General features: G+C 40.6%; 1 protein-coding gene across 8 annotated transcripts in view; it reads right to left on the reverse strand.

The window, feature by feature from the left end:
- lrrc31 (leucine rich repeat containing 31) overlaps positions 1–26,851 on the reverse strand; it is a 300,889-nt gene that overhangs the window by 169,612 nt on the left and 104,426 nt on the right. For all 8 annotated transcript variants that reach the window (XR_012098467.1, XM_073041760.1, XM_073041761.1 and 5 more), the window contains one exon: positions 9,791–10,024. Coding sequence is in view for 7 of the 8 variants with exons in the window: in XM_073041760.1 (XP_072897861.1) it covers positions 9,791–10,024 (234 nt within the window). In the remaining variant the exon portion in view is untranslated. The remainder of the gene's footprint in view (positions 1–9,790; positions 10,025–26,851) is intronic.

Below are 26,851 nucleotides of genomic sequence, written 5' to 3' on the forward strand. Positions count from 1 at the left end.
TACTGAAGCAAAGTATTCATTAAGTATTCATATCATAAGCAAGGCAAATGAACTTAAGAGTGTGGATCAATAAGTGGAATTATGACATTGTGACCATTACAGAGACTTGGATGGCTGCTTAGTGTGCTGGATTTTAGATGTTTCAGGACAAGGAAGGAGGCAAAAGAGGTGGGGGAGTGGCACTGTTAATCAGGGATAGAATCACAGCTACAGTAAAGGAGGAATTCATGGAGAGAGATCATCTGCTGAGTCATTGTGGGTGGAAGTCAGAAACAGGAAGGGGGCAATAACTCTACTGGGTGTTTTTTTTAATAGACCCCCAATAGTAACAAGGATATCGAGGAGCATATAGGAAGGCAGGCTCTGGAATAATAATAATAATAATAATAATAATGTTGTTGTGATGGGTGATTTTAACTTTCCTAATATTGACTGGCATCTCCTTAGAGCAAAGGATTTAGATGGGGTGGAGTTTGTTAAGTGTATTCAGGAAGATTTCCTGATCCAATATGTAGACAAGCCAACTAGAGGAGAGGATATACTTGATCTGGTATTGGGAAATAAACCTGGTCAGGTGTCAGATCTCTTGGTGGGAGAGCATTTTGGAGGCAGTGATCACAACTCTATCTCCTTCACCATAGAGCTGGAGAGGGATATGAGCAGAAAATTTGGGAAAACATTTAATTGGGGTAGGGGGAAATATGATGCTATTGGGCAGGAACTTAGGAACATAAATTGGGAACAGATGTTCTCAGGGAAAATGCACAGCAGAAATGAGGCAAATATTCAGGGAACATTTGCATGGCATTCTGCATTGATATATTCCATTGAGGCAGGGAAAGGATGGTAGGGTCAAAGAACCGTGGTGTGCAAAGGATGTAGAAAATGTAATTAGGAAGAAAAGCTTACAAAAGGCTCAAGACACTAGGTCATGATAGAGCTTTAGAAAATTACAAGGGTACCAGGAAGAAGTTCCAGTATAAAGTTAGGACAGCTAGAAGGGGCCATGAAAAACCCTTGGCAAGCAGGAGTAAGGCATTCTACAAGTATGTGAAGAGCAAGAGGATGAGCCGTGTGAGAATAGGACCAACCAGGAATGAGAGTGGAAACATGTGCGTGGAACTGGAGGAGGTAGCAGAGGTAATGAATATTTTGTTTCAGTACTTACCAGTGAAGAGGAACTTGGCAATTATAACAGATGACTTACAGTGGAATGAAACATGGATGTATACACATTAAGAAAGAGGATGTGCTGGAGCTTTTGAAAGGTATTAAGTTAGATAAGTCGCCAGAACTGGACAATATAGACAATAGGTGCAGGAGTAGGCCATTCGGCCCTTCGAGCCAACACCACCATTCAATATGATCATGGCTGATCATCCACAATCAGTACCCTGTTCCTGCCTTCTCCCCATATCCTTTGACTTCACTATCTTTAAGAGCTCTATCTAACTCTTTCTTGAAAGAGGTGGCTCTGCGGCACAGGAGGGAAGGAAAAGGAGTGGGAGAGCTATAGTGATAGGGGATTCGATTGTAAGGGGAATAGATAGGCGTTTCTGCAGCCGCAAACGAGACTCCAGGATGGCATGTTGCCTCCCTGGTGCAAGGGTCAAGAATGTCTCTGAGCAGCTGCAGGACATTCTGGAATGGGAGGGTGAACAGCCAGTGGTCGTGGTGCACAGAGGTACCAACGATATAGGTAAAAAAACGGGATGAGGTCCTACAAGGTGAATTTAGGGAGTTAGGAGATAAACTAAAAAGTAGGACCACAAAGGTAATAATCTCTGGATTACTACCAGTGCCACGTGCTAGTCAGAGTAGAAATAGGAGGATATTTCAGATGAATACGTGGCTTGAAAAATGGTGCAAGGGGGAGGGATTCAAATTTCTGGGGCATTGGAACCAGTTCTGGGGGAGGTGGGACCGGTATAAACAGGACGGTCTGCACCTGGGCTGGACTGGAACCAATGTCCTAGGGGGAGCATTTGCTACTGCTGTTCAGGAGGATTTAAACTAATGTGGCAGGAGGATGGGAACAAGTGCAGAGAGACAAAGGGGTGTAAAATGAGGGTAGAAGCAAAAATTAGTAAGGTGAAAAGTAAAAGTGGCAGGCAGGCAAATCCAGGGAAAAAAGCAAAAAGGGCCACTTTTCTACATAATTGTATAAGGGCTAAGAGTGTTGTAAAAACAAGCCTGAAGGCTTTGTGTGTCAATGCGAGGAGCATTCGTAACATTGAATATGCAGATAGTTATTAATGAATATGATATAGTTGGGATCACAGAGACATGGCTCCAGGGTGACCAAGGATGGGAGCTCAACATCCAGGGATATTCATTATTCAGGAGGGATAGACAGGAAAGAAAAGGAGGTGGGGTAGCGTTGCTAGTTAGAGAGGAGATTAACGCAATAGAAAGGAAGGACATTAGCCTGGAGGATGTGGAATCAATATGGGTAGAGCTGCATAACACTAAGGGGCAGAAAACACTGTTGGGAGTTGTGTACAGGCCACCTAACTGTAGTAGTGAGGTTGGGGATGGCATTAAACAGGAAATTAGAAATGCGTGCAATAAAGGAACAGTAGTTATAATGGGTGACTTCAATCTACATATAGATTGGGTGAACCAAATTGGTAAGGGTGCTGAGGAAGAGGATTTCTTGGAATGTATGCGGGATGGTTTTCTGAACCAACATGTCGAAGAACCAACTAGAGAGCAGGCCATTCTAGATTGGGTATTGAGCAATGAGGAAGGGTTAGTTAGCAATCTTGTCGTGTGAAGCCCCTTGGGTAAGAGTGACCATTATATGGTGGAATTCTTCATTAAGATGGAGAGTGACATAGTTAATTCAGAAACAAAGGTTCTGAACTTAAAGAAGGGTAACTTTGAAGGTATGAGACGTGAATTAGCTAAGATAGACTGGCAAATGATACTTAAAGGGTTGACGGTGGATATGCAATGGCAAGCATTTAAAGATCGCATGGATGAACTACAACAATTGTTCATCCCAGTTTGGCAAAAGAATAAACCAGGGAAGGTAGTGCACCCGTGGCTGACAAGGGAAATTAGGGATAGTATCAAGTCCAAAGAAGAAACATATAAATTAGCCAAAAAAAGCGGCACACCTGAGGACTGGGAGAAATTCAGAGACCAGCAGAGGAGGACAAAGGGCTTAATTAAGAAAGGGAAAAAAGATTATGAGAGAAAGCTGGCAGGGTACATAAAAACTGACTGTAAAAGGTTTTATAGATATGTGAAAAGAAAAAGATTGGTTAAGACAAATGTAGGTCCCTTACAGTCAGAAACAGGTGAATTGATAATAGGGAACAAAGACATGGCAGACCAATTGAATAACTATTTTGGTTCTGTCTTCACTAAGGAGGACATAAATAATTTTCTGGAAATAGTAGGGGACCGAGGGTCTAGTGAGATGGAGGAACTGAGGGAAATACATGTTAGTAGGGAAGTGGTGTTACGTAAGGGATTAAAGGCAGAGAAATCCCCAGGGCCAGATGGTCTGCATCCCAGAGTGCTTAAGAAAGTAGCCCAAGAAATAGTGGATGCATTAGTGATAATTTTTCAAAACTCTTTAGATTCTGGATTAGTTCCTGGGGATTGGAGGGTGGCTAATGTAACCCCACTTTTTAAAAAAGGCGGGAGAGAGAAACTGGGGAATTATAGACCCGTTAGCCTGACATCAGTGGTGGGGAAAATGCTAGAGTCAGTTATCAAAGATGTGATAACAGCACATTTGGAAAGTGGTGAAATCATCGGACAAAGTCAGCATGGATTTGTGAAAGGAAAATCATGTCTGACGAATCTTATAGAATTTTTTGAAGATGTAACTAGTAGAGTGGATAGGGGAGAGCCAGTGGATGTGGTATATTTAGATTTTCAAAAGGCTTTTGACAAGGTCCCACACAGGAGATTAGTGTGCAAACTTAAAGCACACGGTATTGGGGGTATGGTATTGATGTGGAAAGAGAATTGGTTGGCAGACAGGAAGCAAAGAGTGGGAGTAAACGGGACCTTTTCAGAATGGCAGGCAGTGACTAGTGGGGTACCGCAAGGCTCATTGCTGGGACCCCAGTTGTTTACAATATATATTAATGATTTAGATGAGGGAATTAAATGCAGCATCTCCAAGTTTAAAGATGACACGAAGCTGGGCGGCGGTGTTAGCTGTGAGGAGGATGCTAAGAGGATGCAGGGTGACTTCAATAGGTTAGGTGAGTGGGCAAATTCATGGCAGATGCAATTTAATATGGATAAATGTGAGGTTATCCACTTTGGTTGCAAGAACAGGAAAACAGATTATTATCTGAACGGTGGCCGATTAGGAAAAGGGGAGGTGCAACGAGACCTGGGTGTCATTGTACACCAGTCATTGAAGGTGGGCATGCAGGTACAGCAGGTGGTGAAAAAGGCAAATGGTATGTTGGCATTCATAGCAAAAGGATTTGAGTACAGGAGCAGGGAGGTTCTACTGCAGTTGTACAAGGACTTGGTGAGACCGCACCTAGTGTATTGTGTGCAGTTTTGGTCCCCTAATCTGAGGAAAGACATTCTTGCCATAGAAGGAGTACAAAGAAGGTTCACCTAATTGATTCCTGGGATGGCAGGGCTTTCATATGAAGAAAGACTGGATCGACTAGGCTTATACTCACTGGAATTTAGAAGATTGAGGGGGGATCTTATTGAAACGTATAAAATTCTGAAGGGATTGGACAGGCTACATGCAGGAAGATTGTTTCCGATGTTGGGGAAGTCCAGAACGAGGGGTCACAGTTTAAGGATAAAGGGGAAGCCTTTTAGGACCGAGATGAGGAAAAGCTTCTTCACACAGAGAGTGGTGAATCTGTGGAATTCTCTGCCACAGGAAACAGTTGAGGCCGGTTCATTGGCTATACTTAAGAGGAAGTTAGATATGGCCCTTGTGGCTAAAGGGATCGGGGGTATGGAGAGAAACCAGCCACAGGGTTCTGAGTTGGATGATCAGCCATGATCATACTGAATGGCGGTGCAGGCTCGAAGGGCTGAATGGCCTACTCCTGCACCTATTTTCTATGTTTCTATGTTGAAAGCATCCAGAGAATTGGCCTCCACTGCCTTCTGAGGCAGAGCATTCCATAGATCCACAACTCTCTGGGTGAAAAAGTTTTTCCTCGTCTGTTCTAAATGGTCTACCTCTTAAACTGTGGCCTCTGGTTCCGGACTCCCCCAACATCAGGAACATGTTTCCTGCCTCTAGCGTGTCCAATCCCTTAATAATCTTATATGTTTCAATCAGATCCCCTCTCATCCTTCTAAATTCCAGTGTATACAAGCCCAGTCACTCCAATCTTTCAACATATGACAGTCCCACCATTCTGGGAATTAATCTTATGAACCTACGCTGCACCCCCTCAATCGCAAGAATGTCCTTCCTCAAATTTGGAGACCAAAACTGAACACAATACTCCAGGTGTGGTCTCACCAGGGCCCTGTACAACTGCAGAAGGACCTCTTTGCTCCTATACTCAACTCCCCTTGTTATGAAGGCCGACATGCCATTAGCTTTCTTCACTGCCTGCTGTACCTGCATGCTTACTTTCAGTGACTGATGAACAAGGTACCTAGATCTCGCTGTACTTCCCCTTTTCCTAACCATTCAGATAGCAATCTGCCTTCCTGTTCTTGCCACCAAAGTGGATAACCTCACATTTATCCACATTAAACTGCATCTGCCATGCATCTGCCCACTCACCCAACCTGTCCAAGTCACCCTGCATTCTCCTAACATCCTCCTCATATTTCACACTACTACCCAGCTTTGTGTCATCTGCAAATTTGCTAATGGACGAGATAGCAAGGGAGGAGACTGCTGATTCTTGAGCAATTATCTCTGCATCATCAATAGGAGAAGTACCAGAGGATTGGAGGTTAGCAAACATTGTTCCCTTGTTCAACAGAGGGAGTAAAGATAACCCAGGAAATTATAGATCAGTGAATCTGACTTCAGTGTTGGGCAAGTTGTTGAAGAAGACCCTGAGAGGCAAGATTTTTGAGCATTTGGAGAGACATAATATGATTAGGAATAGTCAGCATAGATTTGTCAAGGGCAGGTCATGCCTTACAAACCTGATTGAATTCTTTGAGCATGTGAGTAAACACATTGATAAAGATAGAGCATTGGATGTAGTGTACATGGATTTCAGTACAGCATTTGATAAGGTTCCCCATGCAAGGCTCATAGAGAAAGTAATGAGGCATGGGATCCAAGGAGACCTTGCTTTGTGGATCCAGAATTGGCTTGCTCACAAAAGACAAAGAGCAGTTGTAGGTGGTTCGTATTCTGCATGGAGGACAGTGACTAGTGGTGTGCCTCAGGGATCTGTTCTGCGATACCCCCTCTTTGTGATTTTTATAAATGACCTGGATGAGGAAGTAGAAGGGTGGATTAGTAAGTTTTCTGATGACACAAAGGTTGGAGGTGTTGGGGATAGTCTGGAGGGTTGTCAGAGGTTACAGTGTGACATTGATAGGATGCAGAACTGGGCTGAGAAGTGGCAGATGGAGTTCAACCCACATAAGTGTGAAGTGGTTCATTTCGGTAGGTCTAATTTGAAGACAGAATATAACATTAATGGTAAGACTCTTGGCAGTGTGGAGGATCAGCGAGATCCTGAGGTCCATGTCCAGAGACTCTTAGATACATGGAGCTTAGAAAATTAGAGGGCTATGCGGTAGGGAAATTCTAGGCAGCTTCTTGAGTAGGTTACATGGTCAGCACAAAATTGTGGGCCAAAGGACCTATAAAGTGCTGTAGATTTTCTATGATTTTAATTTTTTTTTTCCTTTGCCCTGCCCTTGATCTTTTAAATCTGGCTCAGCACTTAAATCAGTTAAACATTGGTATGTTTTACACTCCTAGGCCTGGACCCACTGCTTCAGAGTCTAAATTTCAATCCGGCCTGAAGTCTACTCCAGCAATGGCCATAGCTGCATTCTCAAGAGTTCAGTTTGATGAATCTTCAGGATGCTGCAAACACACCAGGTTGTACAGATGGATTAAAAGTGCAACTCCCAAAGGGAAATTACAAGTTGCAGATTGCAATGACCATAGTCTAGAGCAAGTGTAATTAATAGAACAGTTAGATAGATAGATAGATACTTTATTCATCCCCATGGGGAAATTCAACTTTTTTTCCAATGTCCCATACACTTGTTGTAGCAAAACTAATTACATACAATACTTAACTCAGTAAAAAATATGATATGCATCTAAATCACTATCTCAAAAAGCATTAATAATAGCTTTTAAAAAGTTCTTAAGTCCTGGCGGTTGAATTGTAAAGCCTAATGGCATTGGGGAGTATTGACCTCTTCATCCTGTCTGAGGAGCATTGCATCGATAGTAACCTGTCGCTGAAACTGCTTCTCTGTCTCTGGATGGTGCTATGTAGAGGATGTTCAGAGTTTTCCATAATTGACCGTAGCCTACTCAGCGCCCTTCGCTCAGCTACCGATGTTAAACTCTCCAGTACTTTGCCCACGACAGAGCCCACCTTCCTTACCAGCTTATTAAGACGTGAGGCGTCCCTCTTCTTAATGCTTCCTCCCCAACACGCCACCACAAAGAAGAGGGCGCTCTCCACAACTGACCTATAGAACATCTTCAGCATCTCACTACAGACATTGAATGACGCCAACCTTCTAAGTTAGTAATTTTGTTTGCTGCCTGTATAATGTCAATGTGTCTCACTAGCACAATCTTTGACACGCTGGCTTAGTATTCACTCACGTTTAATATGACACACCAACTCATCACTTGTGCAGCCAATTGGTTTTGGAAGTCACATAATTAGTTAAATAGAGATCTGTTTTTGGAGACCTGTGTGCAGTCAAGGTGTTTCAACTGACTGTGGTTAAAATACACAGGCAACTGAAAGGTCTAACTGCTGGTGAGTCAGTCTCCTGGCAAAAATTACACCATGAAGACAAAAGAACACTTCAAACAACTCCGCAAAAAGGTTATTGAAAAGCACAAGTCATTGAATATTCCTTAGAGTACGGTTGTCAATCAAGAAATGGAAAAAAAAGCACAGCTAGAAATCTGTCTAGAACTGAGTTACCATGCAGGAAGGGGACTCGTGAGGGTGGCCACCAAGACACCTACGACAACTCTGGAGGAGTTACAAGCTTCAGTGGCTACGATGGGAGAGACTACACATACAACTGTTGCTTGGGTGCTTCAGCAGTCGCAGCTTTATGGAGAAGTGGCAAACAGAAAGCCACTATTGAAAAAAGTCACATGTAAGTACCGAGGAGATATCAGGGGTAAGTTGTTTTTTTAGGCAGAGAGTGGTGAGTGCATGGAATGGGCTGCTGGCGACAGTGGTGGAGGCGAATACGACAGGGTCTTTTAAGAGACTCTTAGACAGGTATATTGAGCTCAGAAAAATAGAGGGCTATGGGTAACCTTAGGTAATTTCTCAGGTAAGGACATGTTCGGCACAGCTTTGTGGGCTGAAGGGCATGTATTGTGCTGTTTTTTTCCATGTTCTATGAAATCTCGGCTAGAATTTGTCAAAAGGCATGCTAGACGAATGTTCAATGGTCTGATGAAACCAAAATTATGCTTCTTTGGCCATTAAACTAAACACTATGTTTGGTATAAGCCAAACACCATACATCATCAGAAACACACCATTGCTACCATGGTGTGGGTATGCTCCACTGTAGCAGGCCCTGGAAAGCTGGTGATGCAGCAAAATACCGGAAATCCTGAAGGAAAACCTGATGCAGTTTGCAAGAGAACTGTGACTTGGGAGAACTTATGACTTCCAGCAAGACAATGACCCCAAGCATATAACCAAAGCTACACAGAATTGGCTTAAAAACAACAAAGTTAATGTCCTGGAGTAGCCAAGTCAGATTACAGACCTCAATCCAATTGAGAATTTGTGGCTGATCTTCAAAAGAGCTGTTCACTCACAATCCCCATGAAATCTGACAGAGCTTGAGCAGTTTTGTAAAGAATGGGGGGAAATTGTAGTGTCCAGATGAGCAAAGCTGACAGAGCCCTATCTACACATATTCAAGGTTGTACTTGCTGCCAAACGTGTATCTACTAAATACTGAATTGAAAGGAGTGAATACTTGTGGAATCAATTATTTTGTGTTTTATATTTGTAATTAATTTAGATCACTTTGTAGAGATTTGTTTTCACTTTGACATGGAAAAGTCTTTCTCTGTTGATCAGTGCCAAAAAGTCAAATCAAATCCACTGTGATTCAATATTGTTAAACAATAGAACATGAAAACTTCAGGGGGGATGGGGGAGTGAGTACTTTTGACAGACACTGTAAACCTGGTGGGAGCAACGGATGTTGGGAATGGTGGGTGGAGCACTGTGGAAGGGCTGGGGACAGGTGGCAGAGAAGGAGTGCTGGAGTGAGGAAGGATGGCACTGGTGCAGACCCACCCAGCTGTGAGACACTATGCAAGGTCATTTGGTTCCAAACAATTGGATTTTTTAAATCATAAAAAAAAATCTCTTCGGTCATTCCTGCTCCCTCCACTTTTTCCCAAACATGATTCCCCTCTCCCTGTCCCCTCTCCACTCTCAGTCCACATTAGAGACCCCTATCAGAATCAGGTTTATCATCACTCACGTCATGAAATTTGCTTTTTTTGTTTAAATGGCAGCCATACAGTGTAATACATAAAATTGCTACAGTACCATGCCAAAGTCCCAGGCATCCTAGCTGTATATATGGGCCTAAGACTTTTACGCAGGACTGTAATTACCTGAAATTGTTGACATGTTTTCATTGGCTTCAGAATCCAGTGACATTTCTTCCAGTCCATCCCTTCCTGTAGAGCAGTCAGTTTTAGTAGAATTATCAGACAATTTGAAAAAACGGGATACTGATGACTGTGGCCATCTCTCTGTCAAAGATTTATTTCTCCATATCTGGTTCACGATCAGGTCGAAGGGCGACCTTGACTGTTTGATACTTTCTGTCTTCTGATGTTTGGAATCTAAAAATACAAAATAATATTCCCAAGGAACAATACTGCAGATGCAGAAAATCAAAACTAAATAGAAATTGTTGCCAATATTTAGGTCAGCCAAAATCAGTACAGAGAAAGAGTTAACACTAAAATATTAAATCTGTTTCATTCACATGATGCTACCAATCTTGATAGGTACGTCCAGCTTCCTCTACCTCTGGCAGATCATTCGATGTACCCACCACCTTCTGGGTGAAAAGGTACCCTTTAGGGGCCACTAAATTTAGTTTGTTTAATTATCATTCAACCATATATAAACCCCATAAGTACAACCAAATGAAAATTCATTCCTCTGGTGTACAGCCATACACAATACAAGGCACATATAGCACATATAAGATAGCAAGTAAACATAAAGGTCACACAAAAAATATGTAGTTCAAGTCCCCAAGTGACATGTCCTGTAAATTGATGATATATAGGTATTATTGGCAAGAACAAGCAGTTCACAGCAGTGCGCATGCACACAATCCAGTTTGTCATTCCACTGATCAAACACTGGATAGCAGCCCCAACAGGAGAGGGCCACCCCCAACCCAGCCCAGATGCCCACTACACTGCTTCCGGCATCTCTTCTCCTGGACTGCTGCAACAGGCAAGCCTGCAACTTGAGGCCTAGAACTCGCTGCGATCAAGGTCATGCAGTTCCCCTGTCATCGGTCTCTCTAATGAACAAGGGAAACAGACTTGCAGCATTTTAATTATCAATGTCCAACAGAATGTTGCAATCATAAGAGAAATCTCTAAGACAATCAATAAGCAACAATCAATAATCAATAAGGTCGTCCAGCACTGATTGTTGTGGGACACCCCTGGTGACAGACCTCCAATCTTAAACCATTGCTCTATTAACACCAAGTCACTTCCAGTTTTGTATCCAATTGGTAAGGTCACGCTAAATTCAATGTCATCTCAACTTTACAGACCAACTTACTACCCAGAATCTTGTCAAAAGCTCTCAAATAGTCACCTCTTGAAAAATAAGTTTTAATTTTTTCAGTTGCATAAAACCATCCCGACTAACCCCAAATCAGAGCTTGCCTTGCCAAACATCGAAATCTAGGTTTAATGGGAAAGGAAGACTTGAGGAGCAAATTTTCCAACATAGAGTAGCAGGTATCTAGAATGAGCTGCCAGAGGTGGTAGTGTCGGCTGAAACAATAACAACATTTAACATGTATCTGAACAAGTTCAAGTTTATTGTCATCTGACTGTAGAGAAATAAATTCAACTGAAACAATGTTCCTCTGAGCCACAGTGCACTCATAAAATACCAGACCATAAGATACAGGAGCAGAATTAGGCCATTTGATCCACTGAGTCTGCTCCACCAGTTCATCATGGCTGATCGGTTTTTCCTCTCAGCCCTAATCTCCTGCTTTCGCCACATATCCCTTCATGCCCTGACTAATCAGAAATCTATCACCCTCTGTCTTAAATATACCTAATGACTTGGCCTCCACAGCTGCCTGTGGCAATGAATTCCATAGATTCACCATTCTCTGACTAAAAAAATTCTTTCTCATCTTCATTCTAAAAGGATGCCCCTCTATTCTGAGGCTGTGTCCTCTGGTCCTAGACCCCCTCACTACTGGAAACATCCTCTCCACATCCACTCTATCGAGGCCTTTCAACAATCGATCCATTTTAATTGGGCCACCCCTCATACTTCAGAATTCCTCTGAGCGCAGGGCAGAGCATCAAATGCTTCTAATATAAAAAGCATTTTTTCTGACCTCCTTTGAACCCTCTCCAACATTAGCACATTCTTTCTTCTGTAACATGCTGTAAAGTATCACTGATAATGTAATGGTTTCTCTGTAGCAGCAATGTTTGGGTTATGACTAGAGATTATGGGTTTGGAATGCTGTTGTTCTTTCTTGTGAGTCTGGAAGAGAGATTTCCATTGTCTTTTGCCAGGGAGAGATGAGGAGAGAAGACGCGAATGGAGAGAGATGGTAGACCGCCGGACGGGGTGCACTTGGAGTGAGAGTCCGAAGGGCAGTGATGATCAGAGGAGGTCAATGGTGGACGATCAGCTTATCAGTGAGCTCCAACATTGCGCAGCAGACTGTTTGATAAGATTGGGCCCTTTTTCTTTTTTTTCCATTTTCTTTACTAACCATATAGTCAATGAAAGAATTATAAAGCTTAATCGTTTAATCATATATCGTGTACTGTTTGTTAGTTCGGGGTACTGATTTGTAACAGGGGACATATCGCGCAGCATCCATCCAAATGAGATTTCTTAAGTTTGGCCGGACCGGGGGCTATCACCCCCTATATTAAGCCGCTAGCCGAAGCGAGAGTTACACTTAGATAAAGGGCCCAAAACTGCTCACAATACTCCAATGCCTCACCAGTGTTTTATAAATTCTCAACATTACATACTTGCTTTTATATTCTACTCCTCTTGAAATGAATGCTAACATCTCATTTTCCTTCCTCACCTACTTAACCTGCATATCAACCTTTAGAAAATCCTGCATTAGGTCTCCCAACTCCGTTTGCTCCTCAGATTTGATTTTTTTTCTTTTCAAATCTTTTTATTATTATTATTATTCAAAAATAACACAGGTACATCGAAGTAACAACACTTACAATGCCTCCAAAAAAATTATCTTAAAGATTGAAAATTTTTGTGAATAAAAGAAAACCCTACTAAGCAAGAAAAGTGAGGGGGGAAAAAAGAAACCCATTGGGGGTACAACCCCGGAGCCAAGCTTCTAAAAATAAACATCAAACTGCCAACAAGAAAGATATATCAAAAAAAAATTTACACTTTGATCGTGGAGGAAATCTATCAGTTAACTGAAATGATAATCTTCTCAAAATCAAATAAAGGTTCAAAGGTTCGACTTCTAATTTTCTCCAAGCTAAGACACAGCATCACTTGAGAGAAATATTGTGACAAAGTAGGAGCTGATGTATCCTTCCATTTCAACAAGATAGCCCTCCTAGCTATCAATGTAACAAATGCAATAACATGTTGGTCAGAAACAGAAATACCATGGATATTTTGAGGAATTATTCCAAAAAGTACAGTCAATTTATTAGGTTGTAAGTTGATTCTGAGTGCTTTAGAAATTGTCGAAAAGACTGACTTCCAAAACTGTTTTAATATAGAACGTGACCAGAACATATGTGTCAGTGTAGCTATCTCAGTTTTACATCTATCACAATACTTGTCAACATTGGGAAATACTTTAGAAAGTCTCTCCCTCGTCAAATGGTAACGATGTACAATTTTAAATTGAATCAGTGAATGACTAGCACAGATCGAAGAAGAGTTAACCAGCTTCAGAATCCACATCCAATCCTCTCATATAAAAGTCAAATTGAGTTCCTTCTCCCAATCCTGTTTAATCTTAAGTAAAGGACGCTTATCCCATTGTAATAATAAATTACATGCCTTGATTTTGTCCAATGAATTTTTTTGCTGCTCTCCAGATCCATGCAATTGTTTTGACTAGTCGAGTTAAAACACTGAACCGCTTGATGTCCACAAGGCTTTGGATGGCTGACGCTGCAGGCGGTCTCCGTTGTTCTGTTTTGACCTGGTACTGTTTTTGGGCTGGTTCTTGTTTCTTTGCCTTGGCCCTTGTCAAAGCAGCAACAAATGCCTTCTTCTGCAACTTGTTGAAGATTTCCCTGGCAGTGGCTGCTAGTTCATTGGTTGATTTCATTGGCCACTCACTCACTGGCAAACTCAAAAACTTTGGCCCATTTTGCCACTCTGGGTCTTGAGGGCTGACTCCTCTGGTGATTACAGTCGGCCCTCCTTATCCGTGGATTCCGCATGCGTGAATTCAACCAACCACGAATTGCGAAAACCTGAAAGTGCTCTTCCAGCACTTGTTGTTCGAGCATGTACAGACTTTTTTTCTTGTCATTATTCCCCAAACAATGCAGTATAACAACCATTTTACAAAGCATTTACATTGTATTAGGTATTATAAGTAATCTCGAGATGATTTAAAGTATACGGGAGGATGTGCGTGAGTTATCGTGCATCAGAATCGAAAAAAATCCGAAGTTCTCTTACTAAGTAAGTCGGAACAGGTACATCGGGTATTATTTAGTGTCAGTTAATCAAATGTTTGTCTTAGTATATAGTATATATTTTACCTTTCTATACATATAAAACACTTAAGAATGTATGTTTCAGCGCCGGGCTTGGGAACAGAAGTTCTCGGGACTCAAGACAGTTCGCTCCCTAGTGCACTCTCCACCGTGCCAGGTTGACATGGAGGATCAGAAACTCAAAACCCCAAAAAGTAATAATTAAACCACTGCATTGCTTAGTAATAATTGTAGCTTTCATCGGGGCAGAGCCTTTCTCACTTTATCCTTGAAAATTGTTCTGATCATTGACCGACGTAGCCTAACGCTTTTCCAATGACCGATGGCGTTTCGCCTCTTTCCGATCGCTTTATTATTTCCACTTTATTTTCAACCGTGATCGTGATTATTTTTGTGAACAGAAACACTGCATTTTCAAAGCTCTGGCACCAGGTCTGGGGTTCCACTGGGTCCTAAGATCCACTGGATTGAGACAGGTTGAATAAGGTCTGGGGTTTCACTGGGTCCTAAGGTCCACTGGATTAAGACAGGTTGAATAAGGGACTTGAGCATCCGCGAATTTTGGTATCCGCGAGGGGTCCCAGAACCAATCCCCCGCTGATAAGGAGGGCTAACTGTACAGCAACAATATTTTGCGGACCAGGAATCCACCGCCAGTCCTGGATCCCTGTGCTGTTTTGAATCTCTCTGATTCTTTGCAAAGAATGTTTGACAACCATAGCTTTCACACTGTATTGCACCGAGGACTGTTTGGCTATCAACGAAATGGTACCACCTCCCAACTTGGATTCGGCCATACTGCTCAAAGCACTTTTTCAGGCGTAGACAAACACTGCTCCACACATCTCTGCTTTGACAGCATCACCTTTGTGATCCAAGGGAGTTAATTTGGCTTTAGACTCCACCAGCCGGACGATTGAACCCTGGTCCAAGTTCAACCTTAGGTACATCACTGCTCCAGAGAAGCTTTCATCAGAGAACGTGATTGCCCAGGGTTCCTCAGTGAAGCATGGGGGAGTCAGTGCCCTGGTGAACTTAACCTTGCCAAGTTGAACGTACTCCTGAGAGTGCTATGTCCCATGTGTCTTATAACCATATAACCATATAACAATTACAGCACGGAAACAGGCCATCTCGGCCCTTCCAGTCCATGCCGAACACTTACTCTCACCTAATCCCACTGACCCGCACTCAGCCCATAACCTCCATTCCTTTCCTGTCCATATACCTATCCAATTTTGCTTTAAATTACAATACCGAACATGCCTCTGCTACTTCTACTGTAAGCTCATTCCACACAGCTACCACTCTCTGAGTAAAGAAATTCCCCCTCGTGTTACCCTTAAACTTTTGACCCCTAACTCTCAAATCATGTCCTCTTGTTTGAATCTCCCCTACTCTCAATGGAAAAAGCCCATCCACGTCACCCCTATCTATCCCCCTCATAATTTTAAATACCTCTATCAAGTCCCCCCCTCAACCTTCTACGCTCCAAAGAATAAAGATCTAACTTGTTCGATCTTTCCCTGTAACTTAGGTGCTGAAACCCAGGTAACATTCTAGTAAATCTTCTCTGTACTCCCTCTATTTTGTTGACATCTTTCCAATTCGGTGACCAGAAATGTACACAATACTCCAAATTCGGCCTCACCAATGCATTGTACAATTTTAACATTACCTCCCAACTCCTAGACTCAATGCTCTGATTTATAAAGGCCAACATACCAAAAACTTTCTTCACCACCCTATCCACATGAGATTCCACCTTTAGGGAACTATGCACCATTATTCCTAGATCACTCCGTTCTACTGCATTCTTCAATGCCCTACCATTTACCATGTATGTCCTATTTGGATTATTCCTACCAAAATGTAGCACCTCACACATATCAGCATTAAATTCCATCTGCCATCGATCAGCCCACTCTTCTAACTGGCCTAAATCTCTCAGCAAACTTTGAAAACCCACTTCATTATCCACAATGCCACCTATCTTAGTATTATCTGCATACTTACTAATCCAATTTACCACCCCATCATCCAGATCATTAATGTATATGACAAACAACATTGGACCCAGTACAGATCCCTGAGGCACACCACTAGTCACCGGCCTCCAACCTAACAAACAGTTATCCACCACTACTCTCTGGCATCTCCCATCCATCCACTGGTGAATCCATTTTACTCCTTCAATATTAATACCTAACGATTAAACCTTCCTAACTAACCTTCCGTGTGGAACCTTGTCAAAGGCCTTACTGAAGTCTGTATAGACAACATCCACTGCTTTACCCTCGTCAACTTTCCTCGTAACCTCTTCAAAAAATTCAATAAGATTTGTCAAACATGACCTTCCACGCACAAATCCATGTTGACTGTTCCTAATCAGACCCTGTCTATCCAGATAATTATATATGCCATCTCTAAGAATACTTTCCATTAATTTACCCCCACTGACGTCAAACTGACAGGCCAATAATTGCTAGGTTTACTTGTAGAACCCTTTTTAAACAATGGAAACACATGAGCAATAAGTGGTTACAAGTGCTCCCCAACACATACCTCCATCACCTGACCTATTTCATTCCCTAACAGAAGATCCAACACTGCCCCTTCTCTAGTTGGTACCTCTATGTATTGCTGCAAAAAACTATCCTGCACACATTTTACAAACTCCAAATCATCCATCCCTTTTACAGTATGAGCTTCCCAGTCTATGTGTGGAAAATTAAAATCTCCCACAATCACAACCCTGTGCTTACTACAAATATCTGTTATCTCCTTGCAAATTTGCTCCTCCAATTCTTGCTCCCCATTAGGTGGTCTATAATACACCCCTATAAGTGTTACTACACCTTTCCCATTCCTCAATTCCACCCAAATAGGCTCCCTAGACGAGCCCTCTAATCTATCCTGCCAGAGCATCTCTGTAATATTTTCTCTGTAAAGCAACGCAACACCTCCCCCTCTTGTCCCTCCGATTCTATCACACCTGAAGCAACGAAATCCAGGAATATTTAGTTGCCAATCACACCCCTCCTGCAACCATGTTTCACTAATAGCTACAACATCATATTTCCAGGTATCAATCCATGTTCTAAGCTCATCCACCTTTCTTACAATGCTCCTAGCATTAAAATAAATGCATTTAAGAAATTCTCCACCTCTTCCTCTCTGTTTATCTCTAACAGTACAAAGAACTTTACGGTCTTCTTTTTCTTCCTTCTCCCATACATCTGTTCCTACCCTCTGGTTCCCCTCCCCCCCCCCCATATCTAGTTTAAATCCACTGCAGCCTCTCTAGCAAACCTACCTGCAAGAATATTTGTCCCCCTCCAGTTCAGATGTAAACCGTCTCGCCAGAACAGGTCCCACCTTCCCTGGAAAACTGCCCAATTATCTATAAATCTGAAGCCCTCCCTCCTGCACCATGTCTTCAGCCACGTGTTGATCTGCACTATCTTACTATTTCTAAACCCACCTGCACGTGGCACTGGTAGCAATCCTGAGATTGCTATCCTGGAGGTCCTGTTCTTTAACTTGGCACCTAGCTCCCTATACTCACCTTTCAGGACCTCCTCACTCTTCCTACCCACGTCATTGGTCCCTACATGGACCACGACATCCGGCTGCTCACCCTCCCTCGAGAATACTGAGAACTCGATCCGAGATATCGCGGACCCTGGCACCAGGGAGGCAACAGACCATCCAGGATTCTCTATCTCTTCCACAGAACCTCCTATCTGTCCCCCTATCGAATCCCCTATCACTGCTCTCCTCTTTTCCCTCCTTCCCTTCTGAGCTGAGGGTCCAGTCTCGGTGCCAGAGACGCAACCACTGCAACTTGTCCCTGGTAGGTCATCCCCACCAACAGTATCCAAAACTGTATACTTATTGTTGATGTGAATGGCCACAGGGGTGCTCTGCTCTTCCTGTCTATTCCCCTTCCCTCTCCTGACAGTCATCTAACTACCTGTCTCCTGACTCCTAGGGGCGACTATCTCCCTGAAACTCTTGTCTATTTCTGTCTCTGCCTCCCGAATGATCTGAAGTTCATCCATCTTTTTTTTAATTGTGTTTTCAAATAGTTACAGAATAAAAGTGTGTGAAAAAGAAAATATGTGTTACCCATCCCCCCTCCCCTTAACCCCTCCCCTTAACCCCTCCCCCCTAACATCCCTATAGAAAAAAAGAAAGAAAGAAAGAAAGAAAAAAAAAGGAATGCCTGGATATTGGAAGATCCCCACATGCTCCATGGAGTTTGTAATAACTTTAGTATATATATTTATTTCTTTCCCCAAGTAACCAATTATTTCATCTTTGGAGCACCTATATATTTAATCCTATCTTTTGTAAATAAGGGTGCCAAATTTTCAAAAATGTTTCATATTTATCTCTTAAATTATAAGTAATTTTTTCAAGTGGAATACAGCCATAAATTTCTTTCTTCCAACGATCTATACTTAAATATGGATCCGATTTCCAAGTAACTGCAATAGCCTTTTTTGCTACTGCCAATGCAATTTTTATAAATTCTTTCTGATATTTATTCAATTTGGATATCGGTTTTATCCCTTCAATATCACCTAGTAAAAGTAATATTGGATTATGTGGAAGTCGTATTCCAATAATTTGTTCCAATAAAACTCTTAAATTTGTCCAAAAAGGTTGAATTTTAGAACAAGACCAAGTAGAATGTAAAAAAGTACCAATTTCTTGGTTACATCGGAAACACTGATCAGATAAATTTGGGTTTAATTTATTTATTTTTTGTGGTGTAATATATAATTGATGTAAAAAATTGTATTGCACTAATCTTAATCGGACGTTTATTGTATTTGTCATACTCTCAAGACATAGTCTTAACCAACTTTTTTTTCTTCAATTTTAATATTCAAATCACTTTCCCATTTTTGTCTTGACTTATGGACTCCTTGTTTAATTGCCTGTTTTTGAATCAAATTATACATACAAGGGATAAATTTTTTAATCTTTCCTTTTTGAATTAAAGTTTCTATTTCATTGGATTTCGGTAATAACATTGTTTGACCTAATTTTTCTCTTAAATAAGCCCTTAGTTGAAAGTAACAAAAAAGAGTGTTGTTTGATACTTTATATTTATTCTTTAATTGATCGAATGACATTAATATACCTCCTTCAAAACAATCTCCTATATATCTAATCCCTTTTTGAAACCAGTTATATAAAAGTTGATTATCCATTGTAAAAGGAATAAGTCTATTTTGAATTAAAGATCTCTTTGCTAATAAGGATTTCTTTGTCTCATCGTCAACATTTATCTTATTCCATAAGTCAATCAAATGTTTTAATATAGGAGATTCTTTCTTTTCCCGTATCCATTTAGATTCCCATTTATATATAAAATCTTCTGGTGTGTTTTCTCCTATTTTATCTAGTTCTATTCTAATCCATGCCGGTTTATCTTTCTCAAAAAAAGATGCAATAAATCTAAGTTGATTTGCTTTATAATAATTCTTAAAATTTGGAAGTTGTAACCCTCCTAGCTCAAATTTCCATGTCAATTTTTCCAACGATATTCTTGACATCTTACCTTTCCAAAGAAACTTCCTCACATATTTATTTAGTATTGGTAGTGATTGAAATAAGTATTGTAATCCAGGGAATATATTCATTTTTATGGTATTTACTCTACCTACTAATGTTATTGGTAATACCATCCATTTATCAAGATCTTCTTGAATTTTTTTCAATAGTGGTAAATAATTTAATTTGTATAAGTTCTTTATGTCATTATCAACTCTTATACCTAAATATTTTATACCATTTGCCGGCCATCTAAATTGGGTTATTAATCGACATTGATTATAATCTCCTTTAGTAAGAGGTAAAATTTCACTTTTATCCCAATTTATTTTATAACCTGATATTTTCCCATATTCTTCTAATCTATAGGATAATTTACGCAACGAGTACAATGGGTTTGTTAGATAAAGCAGAACATCATCAGCAAATAAGTTAATCTTGTATTCTTCTTGATTAACTCTGAAACCCTTAATATCTGGGTCCATTCTAATCAATTCAGCTAATGGCTCTATCGCCAACACAAATAAAGCAGGTGATAATGGACAACCTTGCCTAGTTGACCTTGTTAACTGAAATGGTGTTGAAATTTGACCATTTGTCACTACTTTAGCTTTGGGATTAGTATTTAAGGTTTTAATCCATTTTATAAAAGATACTCCTAATCCATATTTTTCCAATACCTTAAATCATATATGTCAAACTCAAGGCCCGCGGGCCAAATCCGGCCCGCAGTGGAATTATCTTTGGCCCGCGAGATAATATCTAATTACTATTAAAGCTGGCCCCAGTAATCGAAGCGCCTATGGCATATGATATGGCTAATGCTGAGTTTATTCAGGTACCAGGTTTTCAGGGTTTTTCGTGTTTATTCGGCAGTCTTGCTCGGCAGTCTTCTTCATAAGAAACGGAATTTGTAAAGTGAAACACTTTGTAGTTATAGCAGAGACTGAGACACATGAGAGCAGGCTGAAAAAATGGAGGCAATGAAAGCTGCGTTCGCACGCGTCCGACTGATCCGGCCCGCATGAAGCTGCATTTTGCTCAATCCGGCCCGTGACCTAAAATGAGTTTGACACCCCTGCCTTAAATAAAAAATCCCATTCCAATCTATCAAATGCTTTTTCTGCATCTAAAGCAACTGCCACACTCATTTCCTCCCTCTTCTGCGCTAAATGAATTATACTAAATAACCGAGTTACATTATCTGCCGATTGTCTATTTTTAATAAATCCTGTTTGATCCATATGTACTAATTTTGGTAAGCATTTAGATAATCTATTAGATAAGATTTTTGCTATTATTTTATAATCAGTGTTTAATAAAGAAATAGGTCTATATGATGTTGGCTTTAAAAGATCTCTATCTTTTTTTGGCAATACTATTAAAATAGCTGTCAAAAAAGATCCTGGAAGTTTATGCGTTCTTTCCGCTTGGTGTATTAACTCCATAAAAGGAGGAATTAATAAATCTTTAAACTTTTTATAGAATTCAGGCGGAAAACCATCTTCTCCTGGAGATTTATTACTTTGAAATGATCCTAGGGCTTCTTCGACCTCTTTTAATGTAAAAGGCATATCTAATCCCTTCTGTTCTTCCGTATTTAATTTTGGAAGAGTTATTTGTGATAAAAACCTTTCTATCTTGACATTGTCATTTTGTGATTCTGATTTATACAACTCAGAATAAAAATTCTTAAAAGCTTCATTAATTTCTAAAGGTTTATAAGTAATTTTATTTACTCTTGTTCAAATTGCATTTATTGTTTTAGAAGTCTGGTCTGTTTTTAACTGTCATGCAAGAACCTTATGTGATCGTTCACCTAGTTCATAATATCTTTGTTTAGTTCTCATAATTGCTTTTTCTGTTCGATATGTTTGGAGTGTATTATATTGTAACTTCTTGTTAATAAGTTGTCTTCGTTTTTCTTCTGTCATATTTCTTTGGGATTCTTTTTCTAATTTTGTAATCTCTTTTTCCAATTGATCTATTTCTATCATATATTCCTTCTTAATTTTAGAAGTATAACTTATTATCTGACCTCTCAAATATGCCTTCATTGCTTCCCACACTATAAATTTATCAACTGAATGTGAATTTATATCTAAAAAGAACTGAATCTGTTTTCTCATAAAATCACAAAAATCTTGACGTTTTAATAATATTGAATTAAATCTCCACCTACAAATTGATTCCTCTTTATCTATCATTATCATTGTCATTATTAAAGGAGAATGATCTGACAATATTCTTGCTTTATATTCCACATTTTTCACTCTATCTTGAATATTCGTTGATAATAGGAAAAAATCTATCCTTGAATATGTTTTATGTCTATTTGAATAAAATGAATAATCTCTTTCTTTTGGATTAATTCTTCTCCATATATCAATCAAATTTAAGTCTTTCATCAATGATAGAGTTAATTTTACTGCTTTTGATTTTGTAACAACCTTTGTTGATCTATCTAAAACTGGATCTAGACAAAAGTTAAAATCTCCACCTATTAATATTTTATCATGTGTGTTAGCCAAATTCAAAAAGACCTCCTGTATGAATTTTACATCATTTTCATTTGGTGCATAAATGTTCATAAGGGTCCATAGTTCTGAAAAAATTTGACAATGTATAATTAGATATCTCCCCGCCAAATCAATTAATACGTTTTGTATTTTAATTGGTAAATTTTTGTTAACCAAAATTGCAACTCCTCTCGCCTTTGAATTAAATGAAGCTGCAATAACATTTCCAACCCAGTCTCTTTTTAATTTCTGATGTTCTATGTCTGTTAAATGAGTTTCTTGTAAAAAAGCTATATCTGTTTTCATTTTTTTAATGTATGTTAAAATTCTTTTTCTTTTTACCGGCCCATTAAGCCCATTAACATTAAAATTTTAAAAATTCAGTAGATTAGACATTATTTTTTTAATTATATTACTCCAATCTATAATAATACCTAATCTTTCAACTTTCATGGTATCCTGGGAAATCTTTATAAAAATCTCCATATTGCTATGTATGGCAATCGCCATGATTACACACGTGAATCCCGTAGTAACCAATCCAAAGCTCCCCAGCCCCCCCGCAACATAAAAAAAGTGTATATATAAGAAAAAAAATACTATTCTCAATTAGTATTTCTAAAATTTTGCTTTTCTCCTCTATAATATCCATAAATGTCCATCACTTCTGTTAGTTGACTCTATCTTCACCTTTAATCCATTACGTTTGGAAGCCTCTATGTGTAATTAGTCAATAGATGAAAGTTCTTGTACGAACTCCTCCGCTTTTCGATAATCGGAAAAAAATCTTTTTCCCTCCTCCAAAAAAATTATCAGTGTTGCTGGGTGACGCATTGTAAATTTATAACCCTTTTCCCATAAGGCTTTTTTCGCTGGGTTAGATAGATAGATAGATAGATACTTTATTCATCCCCATGGGGAAATTCAACTTTTTTTTTCCAATGTCCCATACACTTGTTGTAGCAAAACTAATTACATACAATACTTAACTCAGTAAAAAATATGATATGCATCTAAATCACTATCTCAAAAAGCATTAATAATAGCTTTTAAAAAGTTCTTAAGTCCTGGCGGTTGAATTGTAAAGCCTAATGGCATTGGGGAGTATTGACCTCTTCATCCTGACTGAGGAGCATTGCATCGATAGTAACCTGTCGCTGAAACTGCTTCTCTGTCTCTGGATGGTGCTATGTAGAGGATGTTCAGAGTTTTCCATAATTGACCGTAGCCTACTCAGCGCCCTTCGCTCAGCTACCGATGTTAAACTCTCCAGTACTTTGCCCACGACAGAGCCCGCCCTCCTTACCAGCTTATTAAGACGTGAGGCGTCCCTCTTCTTAATGCTTCCTCCCCAACACGCCACCACAAAGAAGAGGGCGCTCTCCACAACTGACCTATAGAACATCTTCAGCATCTCACCAGACATTGAATGACGCCAACCTTCTAAGGAAGTACAGTCGACTCTGTGCCTTCCTGCACAAGGCATCTGTGTTGGCAGTCCAGTCTAGTTTCTCGTCTAACTGTACTCCCAGATACTTGTAGGTCTTAACCTGCTCCACACATTCTCCATTAATGATCACTGGCTCCATATGAGGCCTAGATCTCCTAAAGTCCACCACCATCTCCTTGGTCTTGGTGATATTGAGACGCAGGTAGTTTGAGTTGCACCATATCACAAAGTCCTGTATCAGTTTCCTATACTCCTCCTCCTGTCCATTCCTGACACACCCCACTATGGCCGTGTCATCAGCGAACTTCTGCACATGGCAGGACTCCGAGTTATATTGGAAGTCTGATGTGTACAGGGTGAACAGGACCGGAACTTATATCAGGATAAAAAAGAACTGGTTTCCCTTCTATCATCAATGGCCCGTTTCTATTTTTGGCACTTTGGACAGCCGCCTTCAGGATCTTTTCTTTGTCTTGGTATCTTAAGCATTTTATCAAAATTGATCGTGGATTTTGATCAGCTTGAGGTCTTGACCTTAAGGATCTATGAGCCCTTTCAATCTCAATTGGAATTTCTCTTTCCATTTCCAATTTTTCAGGGATCCATTTTTGAAAAAAATTTATTGGATCTTCTCCTTCTATATCTTCTTTTAGTCCAACAATTTTAATATTATTTCGTCTACTAAAATTTTCAAGCTTATCAATTTTTTCCATAAATTGTTTTCTTTCTGATGTCCAAGCAGTATTTTCATTTTCCATTTTGTCCATTCTTTCAACCATGTCTTCCGTTTTAGTTTCCAAGTCCATAATTCTCTTTTCCATTTTTTCCTGTCTCTTTGTCATTTTATCAAGCATAATCTCCATATTTGTCATTTTTTTGAGTACTTTTTGATTACTTTTAATTACTTTTAATGCGTCTAATTTACGCATTATTTGCCTCAAAGTCTTTTCTATATTTCCAGAAGAACTTTTATCTCCCTCTTCGTCTGATCTTTCCGGAGAATCTGACTCTTCCTCAGATTCACTATCACTTTCAGTTGCAGTGGTAACTGGGCTTTGTAGTTCTGGTTGCTCCCGTTTGCGCATGCTCCTTCCTTCGCTTTTGCGCAGTTCACGTTGGTCTTTTCCTTTAGAAATGGCCGATGTTGCCGCAGTTTCCTGTTCCGTATCGCCGGTGGTATAATGTACCTGAGACCGCGGTTCTTTGGTAGACGTGGGCCTTGTTCCTGCTCCAACTTGCGTAGTCTTCCCGGTATTAGTTTTCTTCATCTTCTGTTTTTGAGGCATAGTTTGAAACAATCCGGAGTAGTTTATAAGTAACTTTTAGAAAGTATTGACTAACTTTTCTTCATTTAAACATTAATTTATTAACTTTTTACGGGAGAGCTGGGTTCCAGCGTCTCGATCCTACGTCATCACGTGACGTCCCCAAGTTCATCCATCTTTGACTGGACACCTTTCGTCCTTTGCCTCTTGGAATACTCTTCGTACCAGAATAGCTCCCTTCTGCTTAGCAGGAGTTACCAGGCCAACTGGGTCATACAGCCCTGATACTTGGTTGAGCTGTTCTCTTCGTGTCAGGAGGTTTGGCGTCTGGTCTTTGATTTGCTCTTGTAGAAGGCCTTGGCAAAGTCTCATTTTTTTCTTTCTCTTCGAGAAATTGATTGCAGTCATGAAATGAAGCTCGTCCTTTTCTACTATGTAGCCCAAGCCAAGTGCTTTGTTGTCATCATCGCGCATTTGGTTTGGCAAGACCATGGTTTCTGCCTTGGACTTCTCCAGCTTGTCATTGCACTCTTTCCTCCCACTTTCCCAGAAAAGACCCAAGGCTTGAGCTCAAAACCTCCGGCCTTCAAGATCTGCTCCACATTTGCTGTGATGGATTTCAGCTGGTCAAGGTTGTTGTGGGATGTGAAAATATCACCAACGTAGTTGTCGTGTTGGAGTACCTGCTGCTCTTCTTTGAGGTGGATGAAAGGAGGGAGGTTAGCAGTTTCACACATTGCTAGCTGTGCAATGCACCCTGCTGGATTATCTCCGATGTTCACTCTTGTGATTGTATATTCCCCCAGCTCCTTGTCCTCAGAGTCTCGCCAGAGGAATCTATGCAGGTGCACTTCTTGATCTTCCAACCAAACTGAATTATACATTTTTTTATGTCACCCAGAGCAGCGTATACTCCACTCCTGAATCTGAGTAGGACAGTGTGAATCTGGTTGATGACGTCTGGACCTTTCATTAGTAGGTCGTTCAAGCTCACACCTCTGAACTTTTGGCTGCTGTTCCACACAAGTCTCACTGGGGTCGTGACAGAGTGCGGGTTCGGAGCAATAAGGTGACTCACATACCAGACTGGCCTGTTCCAGTTGATGACTGTGTCTTTGGACAATTTCATTGCAGCCCTTCGATCGACCATATAATGTACTTGAGCAGTATAGGCATCTTTCCACTCGGGTTCTTTGGCTAGTTGCTTTTTGGTCCTGAGAAATGTAGCCTCGACTGTTCTTTTATTGTTTGGCAAGGAATCTGGATCTTCTAACCAAGGATATCTGGCGTGCCAATGTGGTTCCTTGCTGTGGCGGTCACCTGTGACATAGGTGAGGCCTATTGTTACAACTTCAAGTTCCCTCTCTTCGTTAAGAGTCATTCCTTTGCTGCCCGACTGGCAGTTTCCGCAGTGGCAACCCCTGCATTTTGGCTCGCATGCTGCGCCAATACTATCCCACTTCCACCACTCTAGGAAGTCCCGGTTGGTGGTTGAGGTACCTGATTTCTGGAGCTTGATGCCATCCTGTCTGTTTGGTGAAAGTTGCTCTGGGACTCTGCTGGTGAGCTCCTCGTATTTTACAGCAGCCATTCTCATCGACCTTGCAAAATGTGTCTTGGACATGTGAGCCGACACAGACAGCTCCTCAAAGAGATCAGGATGTGCTCCTCCGACCGTTTTCCCCAGTGGTCCGTCCCAAAGCACGAGGTCTCCAACAACTCTGGTTCTCTGAGGCGCTAGCTGACCTTCTCTAGGGCTTATGAGTAAATCTATTTCTCTGGGTTTCACAAGTTCATCAAGCGGTATGTCTGGGAAGAATTTCTGCAGTTGATTCGGTGTCACATATTTGTGGACGTTTGCAATGCTGTCTAGTCCATAACAAATCAATTGGTGTGATTTGAGAGTGCT

This window comes from Hemitrygon akajei, chromosome 3, assembly GCF_048418815.1.
Source record: "Hemitrygon akajei chromosome 3, sHemAka1.3, whole genome shotgun sequence".
NCBI lineage: Eukaryota > Metazoa > Chordata > Chondrichthyes > Myliobatiformes > Dasyatidae > Hemitrygon > Hemitrygon akajei.